This window comes from Carassius auratus, chromosome 12 (genome assembly GCF_003368295.1).
Source record: "Carassius auratus strain Wakin chromosome 12, ASM336829v1, whole genome shotgun sequence".
Taxonomy (NCBI): Eukaryota; Metazoa; Chordata; class Actinopteri; order Cypriniformes; family Cyprinidae; genus Carassius; species Carassius auratus.
The window spans coordinates 19,386,737-19,403,736 of record NC_039254.1 but is presented as its reverse complement, the minus strand read 5'-3'; the positions used below and the strand labels follow the sequence as shown (position 1 = coordinate 19,403,736).

Below are 17,000 nucleotides of genomic sequence, written 5' to 3'. Positions count from 1 at the left end.
CTGGTTTCATGTCTCTGTGTCCCTGCTGTAGAAAGTTATTACAAAAAGAAGGTTAAATTTGGACATGCAATTCCCTTATCAGGCACTTGGGGTAAAAAGAAAGGTTGTTAAAAATGTCCACTGTCCCCCACTATTGATTGACACTGGTTTCATGTCTATATGCCCTTTATCTAAAAAGCTATTACAAAAACACCTACTGAGCTATAGCAAAAAACGAAGAAAGTTTGCACTTTCTCCACGGTCCCTAACTGAAGGCTCTGCTGAGAGCGTTCTCTCCCGGCTTTTTGCACGTTGCGACGGATTGCACGGGGCCGTGCTTATTATATCGAGGGAAAATATAGAAAAAGAAGGATGTGAAACATGATCAGCTTTGCCCTTTTGGCGGTCACACTAAAAGTTTTTTTTTTTTTCGCACTGATTCAATGCGCTCTAGCTCGAAGATTTTGTATGACGTTTTTTTGAGTCAGAGATGAAGTATTACATGTCTGCTATCTGGTGCAGGGGAGATTTTTTTTGACACCCTATTTGACAAAATCGGCCGTTTTATTCAGTGCCGCATCTTGTCGAGTAAACTCGACCGTGGCGCCAAGAGGGTTAAACAGATAGTTCTGCTAGTAAGTGAAGCATTAAAGCCACCTGAACTGCTAAATAACAGATTTGAGATTAAAGTAATAGCAGATCTGTCTTATTTAAGTAAACGCAAACAAATTGAGATGGAAATGTACTTTAACCACAAATTTTCTTCTACTTGTTTAATTAAATGTTAAGCAATATCTTTAAAAGATTTAAAATTCTGACACAGTTTTGTCTCTAAAGAGTGTTGATGTGACAACTAGATAGCATACATTTTGTTATGCTGCATAGCAGAAATGTTTGAACCATGTGACCATGTGGGTTACAACGCTGCTTTAGTTTGTTTCCCACGCAACCCCCATATCTTCCTGCGCATGCTTAAACCAATTGCAATTCAAAAGTAAAAACACTGTATATATATATATATATATATATATATATATATATATATATATATATATTTATATATATATATATATATATATATATATATATATATATATATATATATATCGTACATAACGTATATACACACAAACTATATGCACGTAATTTTTTAGCAAACAAATTAATGAAATGTTTTTGAAACTTACAGTGCTGTTGCTGAATTTCAATATCCATTTTTTGAGGTCATGTTTTTGAAAGCATGCAGGAAGTTCCCAGGAAGTTTTTATTTGATGCCTAATTGTTTGTGCATTTCAGCCTTCCAGTGTACATCTTGCTTTGTACCTTCTTTTCGTATGTCTTTTCCTTTTCTTGGCAGTCCCACCCACAAAATACTGGACCCTATGTGAACAAAGTGAAAGTAAAAAAAAAAAAAAAAAAAACACAACCTTTTTGGCATCTGAGCTAAATATTCTCTCAGAGACAACAGATCTACTTCAACATATGCTGATAACAGTCAAACGGTCTCGGTTTTAGTGAGGCACATTATGGCATGGAGATAAAGGAATCTTTTAATAAACTTACACACATAGACCATTCAAATAACATTAATCCAAGACAAGGAACTGAATGACACCGAAGACTTTTAAAGAAGGGGAAACACAAGAAGCAAACTAGTCAGTCTCTCCACGATTTTGCCGAACTCTTTTCTGATTTTTGTGGCCAAAAATTACTGATTTTGCTGCGGCTTTTCTCAAAAATTGTGGTAATGTTTGCGACATTTCTTATTGTTTTGCAGTGAAAATATAGCACAGACCACATTCTTCTAACACTGTTATGACTTTTCTGACTTCAAGAACCACTGTAGGGCTCCAGACTAACATTTGAGGACACCAGCACCAGTGCCATAAAGTTCTAAAAGAAAGACTCGGGAGGTGAAGATAAACTCAAAAGTATTTATTTACAAAGCCAATACAAAGAAAATAATTATTTTGTCGTAGGCCCCATCTGTAGTTTGAAATCAGACGTTGTATTTTCCAGCTAATCCTGCCGAAGATGAAGGGGGTTAACCTGGAGGTATTGGGGAGGATGGAGGGAAACGTTGTGGCAATATCTGCAAACAACAACAACAACCTTTATTTATAAAGCACATTTAACACAATAAAAATCGATTCAAAGTGCTGTACATAGTGCAGTAAAAAGAAAAATGAACAAAAAATTATACATTTCCAAAAGCTAAAGAATAAAAATTTGTTTTTAGGCTCTGAAAATCTATCCACTTTTGACCAAAACATTTGTTACTTTATGTGAATGTATACATTTTTAAATGGTTTCTAAACAAATGTCCTTTGTAAATTTGGCCCAAAGTAACCAGTGATAAACACTATATGCTACTATGTTTTCATCTGCTTATTTATTATAGTCAAAATAATCCGGCAATTATGTTTTTTAGTAATTGAATTCAAGATGTATAAGATCAGATCAATGAGGCTAACTTGTGTGCCATATATGCAGAAATTATTAGTAGTATTTCTACTGTCTGGCCATGTGCGAGCGAGGGCTATAATCAGCCCAAAGTAGTGATTGAGCGCTTACACTATACCATTGAGCTAGAGGTTGACAAACGATAAATCGGGCCGATATTTGTCCTTTTTTTTATATATATCAGCATCGGCAGATAGGACACTGTTGAACACAGGGCGCAGGAGTCTCGTCCTCTTTCTGCATTGCGCCGGCGTGTTTAGTAGCTACGATTTAAAGTGGAGTGGAAAGTGCTTCTGCCGCATGTGAAGGACCCCGTGCCAAAACTTTTGGAAGATTCAACAACAGTCCTGGGAGATAAAGGTAGTCAGAGAATTTCACTCTGTAAATGGGGTGGAGAAGTTGGCAGCTCTCACAAACACTGCAGCGTTACTCCGTTATTGTGTTATATTCGGTTCCCGTGAAAAACTGTTCCCGTGGGTGGAGTTTACATGAATATTCATTAGTCCCCTAATCAGTACATGCTCCTCAAATTGCTACTTGGATTATTTTGAAAAGGTAACGAAGTGTCTATGTTAAGCAATGAAGCAGTGTAACAGTGTCAAAACAATGCAGTTTGTGTAATATTAATTCTGTAAGCTGATTTGCTTGATTGATTGCAGGCACACAGAAAAAAACAATAAGCGCATTACCTATGCTAACCTTGGGATATATAGTTTCTTAATCATATTGTTTTATGTGTTTAGCTTTTTATACATTGCATTTGTGGGGCATTAATTGCTGTTTGAATAGTATGATTAGCTAAGTTAGGCTACTGGTGACTATTACTGCAGTGTATTCATGACAATGCTTGAAACACATATATCTGCAGCCTAATAAATATAGCTATAGGCTAGCTATCCTGTGTCATTTATAAAAAGTTTAGTTTGTATGTAGCCAGTGTTTCTGTTACCCAAATAAGTCACATACATAGGCTACTGAAAACAATTTTCTTGCAGTGAAAATGTCAATATTGTAATCAATCTGATATGAAATAGATTATATAAAAAGGTGAATAAACCTTAAAGTATTGTTCTGATGCAGTCTTCTTGGACATAGGTCAGCAGCTACTCCAAGAATATTATTTTTACATTTGGATAAGAAATCATGTGTCTCATCATCACCAATGTTATGATATGGCTTTGATTTGCTTTTGTGATGTTTCCACATATATTGATCCTCATGTAAAGTCCCTGTCTGTTTCAGACTGGATGAGAGAGCTGAAGTCACTGGTACAGTAGCTGATCATTGTATGAACTGGACATACATGGAAGCTGTTCTCAACGAGAGACAATAAATATCTCAGACACTCACCTCATTTTGCATTGCTTCATTCCATGCATACTTTCACACAACTTTCCTTGTCTTTTCAATTTGAGTTAAATTCATACACAGTAAATTTTGCAGTGTTAAATTAACTCTTTAAGAGTTAAATTTAACACTGGACCCGAGTGTATTTGGTCCCACTCAGAATTAGTGATAAAATGACTCTCGTCACAGTGTTCAATTTTCAGAGTAAAATTAACTCTTTTTGGAGTTAAAAATTAACACTGCTTAACACTGAATAGTGTTGTTACAATTTAACACTGAAGGAAACTAACTCTGAATAGTGTCACCACAATTTAACACTAAACTAATTTAACTCTGAATAGTGTCACCACAATTTAACACTAAACTAATTGAACTCTGAATAGTGTCACCACAATTTAACACTAAACTAATTTAACTCTGAATAGTGTCACCACAATTTAACACTAAACTAATTTAACTCTGAATAGTGTTACCACAATTTAACACTTAGGGGAAATTAACACCAATTAGTGTTATTATTTCACTTTTGTAGAGTTTATTTAAATTTTCTTAGTGAAAAACTAATCCCACTTAGTGAGTACACTTTTAAAACCCATTTGGTGTCGCTATAGGTTAAAATGCTGATCAAATAACTCCAGAGAACAGAACAGAAAACAACTTCAACGTACCATTTAAAACATTTATTAAAACATGGTCAGGTTTAAAATACATTCACAAAAAAACATCACATCTGCATAAAATGGCAATAGGGCACTATATGCAGCGCAGAATCTGTTGTACCATACTTCATTTGGAGATCAAATGGTTTGAAATAACACAGCTCGTTAACATTCACTGACTTTAGAATTCTGTCTGGATGCATTCTGACTGTAAATGCATGGTAATGGTCATCAAAACAGAGTGTTTCCATCAATGTTCCACATAAAAGTACATTTTCATCTTTCACAGCAATAGTCTTGATCTTATAAAACACTGGCATCTCACATGCTACTTCAGTACAGATAATAAAATCAGGGCGATACTCTGTGCCATGATGTTTGATCCATTTTACAGAATAGACACTTTCTGATATATCCACTCCTAGTTTGGAAGCCATCTCCATGCCACCTTTAAGTTCATCGAGTTCCACCATCTTCCCTGGACCAAGAGTCAATCTGTACTGGCTAAAAGACTCCCAGTGCATTGCCATACAACTCTGGTGCTTGTTGGCCAATGTTTTGGTGATGTTTTTGAAGCTTTTTAATTGAGTTTTAAAAAATTTGTGTTTAGCTTCATAACACATGCACCACATGTGCAGACTTGGTCCAATTTTTCTTATACACTGTGGGTAATGTATCATTATGTGATGCTTTGGTAAAAGATTTTTTTCAGGAAATAATTTTTTGAATAACTGGTGATGTTCTATTATTAAATGTTTAAGATAAATGGTCATGCCTTCTGTTAGGACTGGTGAGAATACAATGTTAACAATCTGCAGAAGTAAAAGCAAAAGACACCAGTGTTTATCATCTCTCTGCACTAAATCACCAAATAACAGTGGCATGTTGCGCAACAAGCACCAAGATTGTATGGCATTTAAACCCAAATCATTGCTTCCACCAAACAATTTGACTGACGGAGGACGGTTCTTCTGCTGATTGTAACCATAATCAAAAGCATGTATTCTACCAGCAAGATCATCAGCACTCAGAAAATTATGCTGAATGTACTGCAAAACAAGTTTTACCTCTAGCTGAGCGACACCTTCGAGAATGTTGTGCATTACATCCACAGCAAAATTGTTGGCTGTGTTGAAATACTTCAGTGAATTTAACAAACAGACCCGTTTGACGCCATAAACATGAGGGAGTGTAGAGTCGTCCTGTAATCTTTTACAGTGCAGAGCATGCATCTCAGTTGTTCTTAGTACAACCTCAGGGTTATCTTCAGAAAACACAAACTGAAAGCGATCTTTTTCAAGAACACAGAAACGACAGCAATATTGAGCCCCAAATGACTCCAGAAACCCTAATAAGCTGTGTAAGCCAAGGTTATCCCCTGTGACTTGAACAATTGTACCCCTAATACAACTTCCACATAATGGATTCTTAACTCCCTCAATCTCAAGCACTTTTAGATCATTTACTAAAGGCTCGATTATAGAATTAAAACCATACCGTCTTATATCCTGTGCATGAAAGAGAGCACATAAATGAATATTATCTAATGATGAGTTAAAAATGGGGGGGAAATTCCTTAATGTAAAATAGATAGCACCCAATTTGTGTATACCTTTTTTGGAACCCAAAGGGTTAGCGGTCTCAAAATCATCATAAAATAACTGAATTTGTAAGGCATCTTTGTCTGTGTAAATTAAAGGATTACTTTTGAAATGTGCTGCATCACTCAAGTCAAAATAAACGCCTTCCTTTGGAACATGCCTGGGTTTAAACAAATCAGTAAGATGCCGATTTTGTAAAATGGCCTTTAGGGTTTCTAAAATGGGAATATAAGCAAATTTATCTGTTACAACAACTTGATCAAATGTTCCTGTGGTTTTGTTTCTTCTGCTGTCAAATCTTGTGCCAAGCACTATTTCAGTTGGTTCAACATTTCTCTGTAAAGAGTCTCTTTCGTTTGGCTTCCGAATTCAAGAAAGTGAATGGATTTTCCAAATGTTCAATTGAATTTTCTATTTTCCTTTTAGTAGCAATGTCATGTGGAGGCAGACAGAGCAAAGCTGCATCCTTGGCCTGACTGTGAATCTCAAAAACAATTTCCTCCATAGATGAAACAAAACCACTTACAGCAGACTGACTTAACCCAGCAACTTTTAGTTCCGCAACAGCCGAAGCACACATATCCAAAGTGCTCTTATTTGACATTAACAATACAGATGTTGTGGCTACCTCTCCAACACTGCCAATCTGATCAAATGTTTGAGAACTAATTTGTTCTTCTTCCTCAGCAGTCTCACTGTTGTCAATGGTATCAGAATTCTGGTCACTTTGCTCAGTATGTTTTATATGCAAATGTTTCCTAAAACCTGAAAAAGTACCAAACACAGAACTACATCCTGTCTCTACACATTTAAGGCGAAGATTCTTTCCAGGAACAAAACCATGAACTAATCTTAGATGCCTGAGAAGTATTTTTGAACCAGATAACTCAGCCTGACAAACAAAACACTTCATGAGGGCAGAAAAACTTTAGGCCTAACTAAGCAACCTTGCTCTAACCTCAGCAACACGAGGACTCTCTTTCACTTTGCCAACATCTATGTTGTACACAGTGGTCTGAATGAAAGTGTACATGTTGTGTAGCATAATGTTGTAAGAGGTGCCAAAAACAAAGTGTGCCTTAAACAGCTCGTCAAAAGCACCAAGAGAAGAGGCTGACTTGCATGGAATGGCATGCTGATCAAGAACGATGAAGTACTGGTGAATTGAACTCTTCTGAGGTCCCACGGCCAGGAGGTAGGGCTGAGCAATAGCTGCAATTTCTCGAAGATGCTCCTCAATGTTTGTTCCACTCTGAGAAAACCAAGCAAATGCAAGAGAACTATCACCAATGTGTTAAAAATTAAACCGAAGAACAAAGTAAAGAAGAAAACAAAAACAAACCTTCTTAAAGACAACAAGGTGTTTCTCTGCTTGAGAGGCAGATACCTTTCCTGGTCTTTTCCGGCCTTGGGCAGAAGGTGGGATCAGATGCAACAGAAGTATAATTGAAGCGAGTTCACTGTCCCAAACTGTTTAAACACACATTATGTAAGAAAAATTTGACCACTAATACAAACTGGAAGTTTGAGAACATAAAAAAAAAGGAAAAAAAAAAGTATGGGGACTAAATCGTTCACTTTCAAGTTCCTTGGAAAATTTGTTCAATACTATTTCAAATTAATATTTCAAGTGAAAAATGTATCTTAAACATCTTACCAAAATTAGCACCCTCTTCTGAGTCACCAGTAGGAGATTCAGCTGCTAGTAGAAGTTCTTCCAAATCACTGGTGCTGGGAAGCTTTTTGCACTGCTGAATCACTTTTTTCTTGAATGCAGTGGTCCAGTTCTCCAGTAGCTTTCCTGACACTCCTTCTCCAAACATCAGAACAAAGTCTTGCTCAATCTAAGAAGAGGCAGAAAAGGATGACCCAAAATATTTTGTTCTAAGTAATAGACAAATAATTATATAAACCCACGTATGCATTGAATAAACATATTTAGACATCAGTAAATTTTGTTGTAATGTTAAATTGATAAAAACGTATGATTATAAACACTTTACCAAGCCTTTAATGTCTTTGAATCGTGGAAAGACCGTCAATATATCACTTGACTGCATGGGGTCAAGAACCATGTTGCGGCGATAGTCGAATGTCAATTTCATTTTCTTCTTGATGGCGTCCTCATCAGAAGAATGGCTCATGAATGCAATTGCTTTCTTGCATTCATCCTCACTCAAGATGGTCTCTGAATTAGGGCTGCACGTTCTCAAGTTTTTCATTAACCGTTAACCGAGGCCCTTAGCGGTTAATACTCGGTTAACCATAGTGTGCCATAGTAACCATAACCATAGTAATTTCCGGACATTGGCCGAAAAAAAAAAAGGAATGTCCGACAAAATTTAATCTCTCCGGTCAAATTGTCCTATTAAAACTGCCTAATAATGCCGCCCATTAACACAATCTGAATTTGAGAATAAGCCTAAAATGTATAAGGCAAAAGGTAACAAGCAGACTCCGCGGCCGCCTCGCTAAGGCTATGACTATGACTATGTTTGACACGTACAATATTTGAAAATCGATAATTATTTATTTATTTATTTAAATTACATTTATATCTGAATTTATGTCAACCTATAGACTTTCAAATATCAAAATGTCATGAATTAATATGTATTTTTGTACAAAATGACATATAAACATATTTTCCTATTATACTTTGCCTGAAAACGCTTCCAACAAGGCGTCGGTTCTATTTCTAGCATGCACGCGTCGAGCCGCGCCTGAGCCGCGCGTCTCACGCAGGCAGTCGGCAAGCTCTAACCTGTTAACATGGGAACCGAATTAAAAACAGACACGCCACGCATCCAGTGTGTCCTGACCGGCCTAATGATGCCCGGGTGTTGGCTGTTGAGATTACAACAACGAGGTTGTACTTGAAGTATATCTAAGCACTGTATTGCAATACTTGCATTTTGCCCCGTCACTCGTATTAGCCCGCTTCATATTAGAAAAATGACTTCTTCTTGTGGACATTACAAATGTCTGGGAGCGCTCTGGCGGTCTCTGGTGGTGCAAAAATGTATTACAACTAAATTCAATTCACGCCATTGACGTCACTTAACCGAGCAAAATGTTTCACTCGGTTACACAATTTTTAACGGTTAATCGGTTAACCGGTTAACCATGGACACCCCTACTCTGAATTAAACTCTGACTGCCGTCTTACAGTTGGTCCACCAGACCCCCCTTCAGTAGACGTTCCTTTTGACGAACAACAAAACATTTTAAAAGCTTCAACACTGCTTAAAGAATGATAAACGAAGTTTAATCTTACAAAGGAAACTTCGTAGCAACAGAACTCCCATGAAAGATGACAAAAAAATATATTTATAAAAAAAAAAAAAAAGGTAGGAGATTTTCAACCTGTACCTTCAAATGATGCACGTCGTTCTTTAGCTAAGCCTCTCTGTATAGTTTTGATTCTCCATGCCAAGTACCCAGTACCGCTTTCGCCATCATAGTAATGTTCCTTAGAAAGAGAAAAATCAAGATAAAAAGTATATAAATTCAACAGCAAAATACACCACCTGTCCCGAAGTATGAAAAAATTTCAACACAGAATTAGAATTCAAAGCGGACACTAACGTAGCCATTTTTGGAAAAGGGGTCACTGAGGTACGGGAACAAAGCCACAATTCCTCTGGCATATTTTTCTTTCACCTGCCTTGTTGGTGACGTACTGCAGTAAAAAATAAAATAAATAAAATTTGTGTCTTTTGCCTGACTTTAAACAACATCAAGACATTTTAAAACTAGAGACCATTAATACACCAGGTGATGATTATGAACATTACCCATTCTTTTCTGTCATGTAAGCTGCCAAGATATTAACCATTTTCCTCCTTGTTTCATCCCCCAAAGACTTAGTTCGGTTGTACTCCGTTATTATACACTCCCCACCAGATTTCTGGACAAGAATGGTTTCCACCAACTTAAAGATTATAATAAAAACATATATATAAATTAGTTTTCAAAATTGTAAGTCTCATTGATCAACTTAAATCAATAATAAATATCCCCAAAAATATAAAAGTAAAAAAAAATTTGATACCCACCTTTTTAGCTTCTTCGTCTAGCCTCATTCGTTTACTTGAAGAAGTTTCTTCAATAATGACTGTGTCCTGTGAGTCACTGGAGTCCACGGATGGAGTGCGGGACCGATTTGATTGCTCATGAGAGGCTTGTGGAGAAGCAGAATCCAAGTCTGGTTGCAGATACATTTTTATGGGGAATTATTGTAAATTAGAAGTATTAAATACATTCCAAACATGTAATGAAATAAATACAAACCTGCACCATGTTTTATGGTAAGAACTCCAACTGAGGGATCTCTGACTATATCCTCAAAAACATCACCATCCACCTCAGTCCCTGACTCATCAAAAACCTTCACATTCTCTGGTACAGCTGGGACACCAAACTTTAAAAATGCTGTTAAAAGAAAAAAATATATATATGCAATTTTATGAGAAAGGATATATGACTTAAAAGGTTTTACATAGCGAAGATGAACTTTGAACATCAGGGCACATGCAACATTTGACTATTCTTATATAAAATTATAGCCATCCATCAAGTAACATTTAAATAATACAAAAAAAAAAAAAAATCATAAAATAATACAATGAAAGTATATATTTATTTACCAGCAGATAGAAATTCCTCCAGGCTCAGCTCTGTTATCTTGACAAATTTTTGGGCATCCCCAAGTTTCACCTTAACCAGCATGATCTGTAAGAAGTGAGAGTACTGTACAGATTACGGTGTAAAATGGTTACCTCAGTATCAGTTTATATGATTAGATTTAGAATAAGTCATACAAGGTAGCAAAAATATTTCACAAATACTTTAGTAAATACTTACATTGGTTAGTGTTTTAGTTTTCACTAAGTATTGGCATACATTTACTGATTCAAGTTGCCTAAAATAGAGAATTAAAACATCGACAATACATCAATGACACGCCAACTATACCAACTAACTTACACGCAGTTTAAAAATTAAAGCGCATTTTCATTATTTTCTAACGAAACATACAGCGTTTGAACACCGTCAATCCTTAAAATAGGTTGAGGATCACTTTAAACACCTAACATGTTACCGCTCAGGTCAGCTAATTGTGTCTAACAGCAATAACAAACTTTAATACCGAAAAAATTAAGGAAGGTTCCAGAAACAATTTAGCGGGTGTTTTTTCCTTCGTTGAACAGCGTTGCATCAGCACCATCTCTACGCCCATAGCGCCATCTAACGTGACTTATAAATGCGATGGTGGTGATCAAATAAATGTCCTCACAAAAAGTTTAAAATTTCGTTGGACACATTTAATTTGCGAACTGAACTTTTGCAAAAATAGTTTATATAAAATTAAAACAGTTTATATATTATGTTATCATATTTATTGACTTTATCAAACGTCGTAATATATGTTCAAAAATGACCTACGTCACATCATCAACAATTACATGAATTACACGTTAAACATTGTCATATATGATACAAACATCCACAACCTAAGCTGGAACATCTCAATTTCAACCATCCAACACATAAAAATGTTGATGCCTCGTTGTGACTGTTGGATAATTCAACGTTAAAATAACTAAATCATATTAATGGCATAACAGTGCCAAATGCAACTGACGGGAAGAAAAAAATTAAGTTAGATTATTGGCATAATTTAAGCTTTTCCATTAGCGCTACAGTGTGACGAAAGCAACTCTCCAACGTATCAACTTGCCACAAAGGTACCTAATCGGTATTCCCGAAATCAAAATAACAAAACTACACAAATTGCATCAAAATATATCCTATGCAGTAATGTAAGCATATTTATTCACATAAAACATCAAAACTACGTTTTAGTATGTTACTTAAAAGAGCTTACCTGTCTGTTGGAGCAAAAAGAAAATGGCGATTAGAAAACTACTCCAGTCCTGTTCAGATCTTTGCAGGGGGTAGATTGAGGGGCGGAGCTTAACAGAGTAAAGTTAACGACGCAGAATTTAACTCTGATCATTTTCACCAACACTAGGGGGTATCTTTCACCAATTGTTGTTGAGTTTACTCTTTAAGAGTAAAGATAGAATAACACTGCTCGATTAACACTGCTGATTTTACTGTGTAAAGCAATTACTTGTGTACTTGTCATAGTAACATTTAATGAATGTAATATTTATGTGATCTACAATATCATTTTTTGAGTATAATTTTAAACAGTAAACATACTTAAAGATAACATGTTATTTCTTAAACTGCATGCCATTACTATTAATACACAGAGAACTGTCAACATTAAAGAGTGTTGTTAAATTATTGAAATATTAACTTTAATTAATCTCAGAGGATATTAATTTCGGTAAGTGACAGGAGAGCAGAGTTTGGCTGACAAAGAAACATTCGGGTTTCATTGTATGTAATAGTTGTAAAATGTGAAAAACTATTTTGAATAAGATTTTCAAATAATAAACATTATTTACACAAAGGATCTCTATTCACTATTCTTAAACATGACATGATGAGATTGTTGTTCAGTGCCTATGGTCAAAGAACAGACACATTGTATGCTTAGACATACAGATACAATGCATGCAATGTATGCTTTATTCATTATTATTATATTTATTATCAGTAGTTCTTTCTCAGATTGTCTAAACCGTTCAGCTCTGTATTTGACTGTTATCTCAATGCAATAAAGAAAAATGTGTCCATTTTAAAAAGACTTTCATTTAAATATAAAAATTAACTCACATGTTGTTTTAATGTTGCATGACTCACTCTGTAAAAGATACTTTAAAACCTTAGTAATAGGAAAAAATATGTGACAGAAGTAAATTTGCATTTATAATCATAAATACACTGATGGGGCTGTGAAGGCTGGTAAAAACTGGTTATAAAAAGAAAGCATGACACAGGATGCTCACACCGATTTTATTTAGACACAGATACATTTGTAGTGGTTTGTTTCAGGTTTTGTAAACAAATTGTACTAGTCTCTCTCCAATGGCAACTATGTAGTCTAATCAAAGCAAACTATTGAAAACAAAGCCCCCCCAGCCGGCACATGACCGACCTTCAACGTTGAAATATGGTTGAAATAAGGTCAGTTGTGGTTTCAACGTTGAAACAACGTTGATTCAACGTTTAAAGCTGAATGGTTGAAAAACATCCAGCACATGACCAACTTTCAATGTTGAAATATGGTTGAAATAAGGTCAGTTGTGGTTTCAACGTTGAAACAACGTTGATTCAACGTTTAAAGCTGAATGGTTGAAAAACATCCAGCACATGACCAACTTTCAATGTTGAAATATGGTTGAAAAAAGGTCTGTTGTTGTTTCAACGTTGAAACAATGTTGATTCAACGTTTAAAGATGAACTGTTGAAAAACTTCCAGCACATGACCAACTTTCAACATTGAAATATGGCTGAAATAAGGTCAGTTGTTTTAATGAAACAACTTTAAAAATGTTTAATGCTAAATGGTAGAAAAAGGTTAACAAGCTTTTAAATTATTTATATTAAATTATTTAAATTAATTATTTTAATAGCATTTTAAAATATTTTAGTCATGATACCTATTCTAAAATCTAAAGGTATATGTTAAATATTATTATCATTAACAACAATAAAACTATATACATTTCGCTGCTTTATCACACTGAAACAACTCCCATTGGTAGTTTTATTTTATTACTTCTATCATGATTGGTTAATCTGGCTGTCATTCAGGAAACTGGACAATGAATCGGTTCGCGCCTTTCTACATTTAAAAATATGACCGTTATTGTCGTCTTTCTGTGAGTGAGGCGGCTAACTGTGAGCTGCTGCTCGTTATAACTGACTGCTCTATCGGTCCCGAATTATTTCATATTTGCCTGTACATTTTTTATTTATTTTGAGCGAATTTGAGTCTTGACATGTCAATGGAGAACAAAAACTGTGAACACAAGAAGGGTCAGGTGTTCTGCGAGGTCCTGAAAACATCCTGGCAAAATGAGGTAAGAAAATCGCTAACGTTATCTTTATTATCTTTTGAAAATAGTAAAGTATTACCAGAGTTTACAAATGGGTAGTTTAAAGGACATGTAACCTGCAGATAAATAAATACCCGTGTGTCTATTTTTGCATTGCTTTATCACAGCTGATCAAGTTAGATGGTTTAGAGATTTTCCCATATTTTCCTGATATGTATCCCATGCATTAGGTGTGTTATATATGTTTGTATTCTTATAATAGTTTCAAAGTGTTTTCTGAAACATGTAAGTGCAAATGTCGGTATTTAAATAATATAATTTTAATGAATTAATGAAAATGAATAAATAAATAAAAGGATTGTTTAAAGCCATGGTTCTCAAAGTGTCAGGCCCCCTCTAGTTGTTATGCAGGTGAATCACTAAATTAAACTAATTAATGTTAATACATTTTAACTTAATCTTTGAGTAAGTTTTTTTTTTTTTGCACATTTAAGTATGTTAGAGTTAAAGTACAGTAAAGCTTTGTGACTTTTGTTACATAATTACATTTAAAATTACATTTTAATTTAAACTTTTTTTTTATTTACCTGTGTATGTAAGCACAGTTGTAGTGTTAATGTTCAAACATGGTAAAGTGTCTGACAACAATTAATATTCTTATTAGAATAAAACTGCCTCATTTTTTTAACTGTAGACCTGTAGCTGAATAGTTTGGCCTACTACGCTGCTGAAATGTAATGTTGGTCATTATGGTGCAACTTAATATTTAATAACAAATATTTTCTGAAGTGGTACTTGGTATAAAAAGTTTGAGAACCAGTGGTTTAAAGAAATGGTATAATATGAAATCCTGCTTTTTAAGAACTTTTCAGTAAACCATTTCTTCTTTCCCCTTGTAGAGTCATCGAGGATCCAGCTTGTTCTTGAAACATTGGTAAGAAATTGTTCATCTGCTACATTGCACTGTCACTTCTGCTAGAGATGCTTTGAACTTTTGTGATAGGTTTTGATTGTACTTAGTTTATTAAAAATTTACTGAATTAGATTTTATTTGTTTTACTACACTGTATTACTAGTGTTTTGATTAAAACAATGTAACTGGGGGTTCTGAAAACACTGCTTGTGAATAATTTGTTAATATTGTAAATTTTCATCTGAATACATTAAATAAGTGTTTAATGAATAGTGTTGTCCACTTTGTTTCCAACCTCACTGTCACTGAACTGTAAAGTGAAAATATTGTGTGATTTATTTTGCATTCAGTTTTCAGTTAAATATATTTCACAATATCAAAGTTATTGTGAAACATTGTGGACACACCTAAACTCATTGGTTAAATCTTATGTTCCCTCCAGAAGTTTGCCCTCTGCAAGTGAACGATGCCTTGTGGTGCCATCCCAAAGAGGTTCATAATCACTCTCACGGACCTTTTCCTGGACTGTGGCCAGCTGGTGGAATCACCTCCCAATCTCAATCCGAACTGCTGAGTCTTTACTCATTTTCAAGAAACATTTTAAGACTCATCTTTTTCACCGGAACTTACCCAACTAATGCTAGCACTTTTCCTTCTTTTCTTGTCTTTCATAAAAAAACAAAAAAAACCTGGCTATGCGTTCTGTACTAGACTAACTGAGACTTGTCATGGCACTTGTATACTGTTGTTGTTCGCTTGTACACCTGACTGCTTCTGTTCTTCTCATTCGTAAGTCGCTTTGGATAAATTAGTCTGTTAAATGATTAAATGTAAATGTTTATACAGGACGGTACAGAAAGTGCACAAGTGGGAGAGAGTGGAGGGGACGGCGTCAGAATGGACCTAGCGCTGGGACTCTTTCAAGGATCACCCGAAGCACAACCACACTGTATACACTAAGGCTGCTGGTTCTAACATTTTAGAGTCTCCTGCGGTAGAAATCTCATTCTGCATTCCCCACGGTAAAGAAGACACAGTCCGGGGGGGTTCCCATTAGAAATCAACTGGTTGAAGGTTCCCTGCTCATACTGTGCAACACATTTTCACTGCACAAATGTGCACAACTTGAAATGAGACACATTACTAAAACATGTTTTTGACAGAAACTGTAGTTTTCCACCAAAATAAAAGATCCACTGGTTTCAGTCATAAAGGTACAAGGGTTTGTCTTGTAAGTGCTGCAAAAAATATGCATTTTTGTGCCGAATTATTTTACAAAAACCTTTAAATATTATTGTATTTGGATTGTTCTACTAAATGTTTTTAGCATTACCTCCATGCATACTCTGCATAATAAAGTGTGGGATTATTTTCATCTGTTTTATACAGTATGTTTCCAAAATTTAACCGCTGTTTGACAATTTTGAGCATGTGGTAGTTTATTGAAGTTGTTTGTAAAGCCATTGCTGCCAGTCATTAGATTTTTAGCCTTGCATGTACATTGTTGATCTAAATGCCAACTAGGATCTAGGTGTATTTATACACGGTGCAAGGTACGACGGGGAAACAACGTCGTGTTATCAACGCTGATTAACTTTTCAAAATCAACACCTCATTCAGCTTTCATCCCAGGTCTGCAGCACGACCCTAATTCACCCATAATGCAGGTAAGACGGTGAAACAGCGTCGCGATTTCAACGGTGATCCAATTTGCAAAATCGAAAAGTTATTCAACGTTGATTCAACGTCGGGATTTCAACAGTGAATCAGCGTCGTGATTTCAACCATACATCAACGTCACGATTTCAACGGTGAATCAACGTCGTGATTTTAACGTTGATCCAATTTGCAAAATCGAAAGGTTTTTCAACGTTGATTCAACCATGGTACCTGACGTTGTTTCAACGTTGAATCAACGTTGAAATGCCGGCTGGGCCACAAATGAAATGTTTTAAATGTTTTAAATGAAAGTTAAATACACCAAACAGTAAAAACTATATTAGGTCAGATAGGTTAAATTAGCTTATTGACTGTTTTTCTGTGTGCCTGTAATCAATCA

General features: G+C 35.3%; 3 protein-coding genes across 8 annotated transcripts in view; all 3 read right to left on the bottom strand.

Moving 5' to 3' along the window:
* Positions 1 to 1,356, bottom strand: part of LOC113112082 (NXPE family member 3-like) — a 41,125-nt gene extending 39,769 nt beyond the window's left edge. Inside the window, exon 1 of the mRNA XM_026277473.1 lies at positions 1,167 to 1,356. Within this exon, the coding sequence (XP_026133258.1) occupies positions 1,167 to 1,194 (28 nt within the window). The 5' untranslated portion in view covers positions 1,195 to 1,356. The remainder of the gene's footprint in view (positions 1 to 1,166) is intronic.
* Positions 1,357 to 4,215: 2,859 nt separating this feature from the next.
* On the bottom strand, positions 4,216 to 8,356 carry LOC113112079 (uncharacterized). Of its 2 annotated transcripts, none has more exons than XM_026277466.1 (4): positions 8,053 to 8,356; positions 7,707 to 7,893; positions 7,392 to 7,519; positions 4,216 to 7,301 (listed from the first exon to the last, which is right to left on the bottom strand). In XM_026277466.1, exon 4 carries the CDS (start codon positions 5,678 to 5,680, stop codon positions 4,514 to 4,516), a length of 1,167 nt encoding a protein of 388 aa, XP_026133251.1. In that variant the 5' UTR covers positions 5,681 to 7,301; positions 7,392 to 7,519; positions 7,707 to 7,893; positions 8,053 to 8,356; the 3' UTR covers positions 4,216 to 4,513. The 2 variants fall into 2 exon arrangements, with proteins under 2 accessions (XP_026133251.1, XP_026133252.1); XM_026277467.1 differs by having other exon boundaries at positions 4,223 to 7,301; positions 8,053 to 8,348.
* Positions 8,357 to 9,074: 718 nt separating this feature from the next.
* On the bottom strand, positions 9,075 to 12,186 carry LOC113112080 (uncharacterized). 5 transcript variants are annotated; one of them, XM_026277469.1, is made up of 9 exons: positions 11,202 to 11,602; positions 10,916 to 10,973; positions 10,699 to 10,783; positions 10,343 to 10,483; positions 10,108 to 10,256; positions 9,847 to 9,983; positions 9,638 to 9,731; positions 9,422 to 9,521; positions 9,076 to 9,253 (listed from the first exon to the last, which is right to left on the bottom strand). In XM_026277469.1, the coding sequence occupies exons 3-9, from the start codon at positions 10,778 to 10,780 to the stop codon at positions 9,186 to 9,188; spliced, it is 771 nt and encodes a 256-aa protein (XP_026133254.1). In that variant the 5' UTR covers positions 10,781 to 10,783; positions 10,916 to 10,973; positions 11,202 to 11,602; the 3' UTR covers positions 9,076 to 9,185. The 5 variants fall into 5 exon arrangements, with proteins under 5 accessions (XP_026133257.1, XP_026133254.1, XP_026133255.1 ...); XM_026277472.1 differs by having other exon boundaries at positions 9,075 to 9,253; positions 9,847 to 9,959; positions 10,916 to 11,606; XM_026277470.1 differs by lacking the exons at positions 10,916 to 10,973; positions 11,202 to 11,602 and adding an exon at positions 11,940 to 12,186.
* Between the last annotated feature and the right edge of the window lie 4,814 nt (positions 12,187 to 17,000).

Excerpts from the sequence above, each read along its gene's own strand:
- LOC113112080 (XM_026277470.1), bottom strand. The coding sequence starts at position 10,780 with ATGCTGGTTAAGGTGAAACTTGGGGATGCCCAAAAATTTGTCAAGATA. Across the intron at positions 10,257-10,342 it reads TACCATAAAACATGGTGCAG|ACTTGGATTCTGCTTCTCCA; the intron begins GTTTGTATTTAT and ends ATCTGCAACCAG. Across the intron at positions 9,254-9,421 it reads ACGACGTGCATCATTTGAAG|GAACGTCTACTGAAGGGGGG; the intron begins GTACAGGTTGAA and ends GTTCGTCAAAAG.
- LOC113112079 (XM_026277466.1), bottom strand. The coding sequence starts at position 5,680 with ATGCATGCTCTGCACTGTAAAAGATTACAGGACGACTCTACACTCCCT.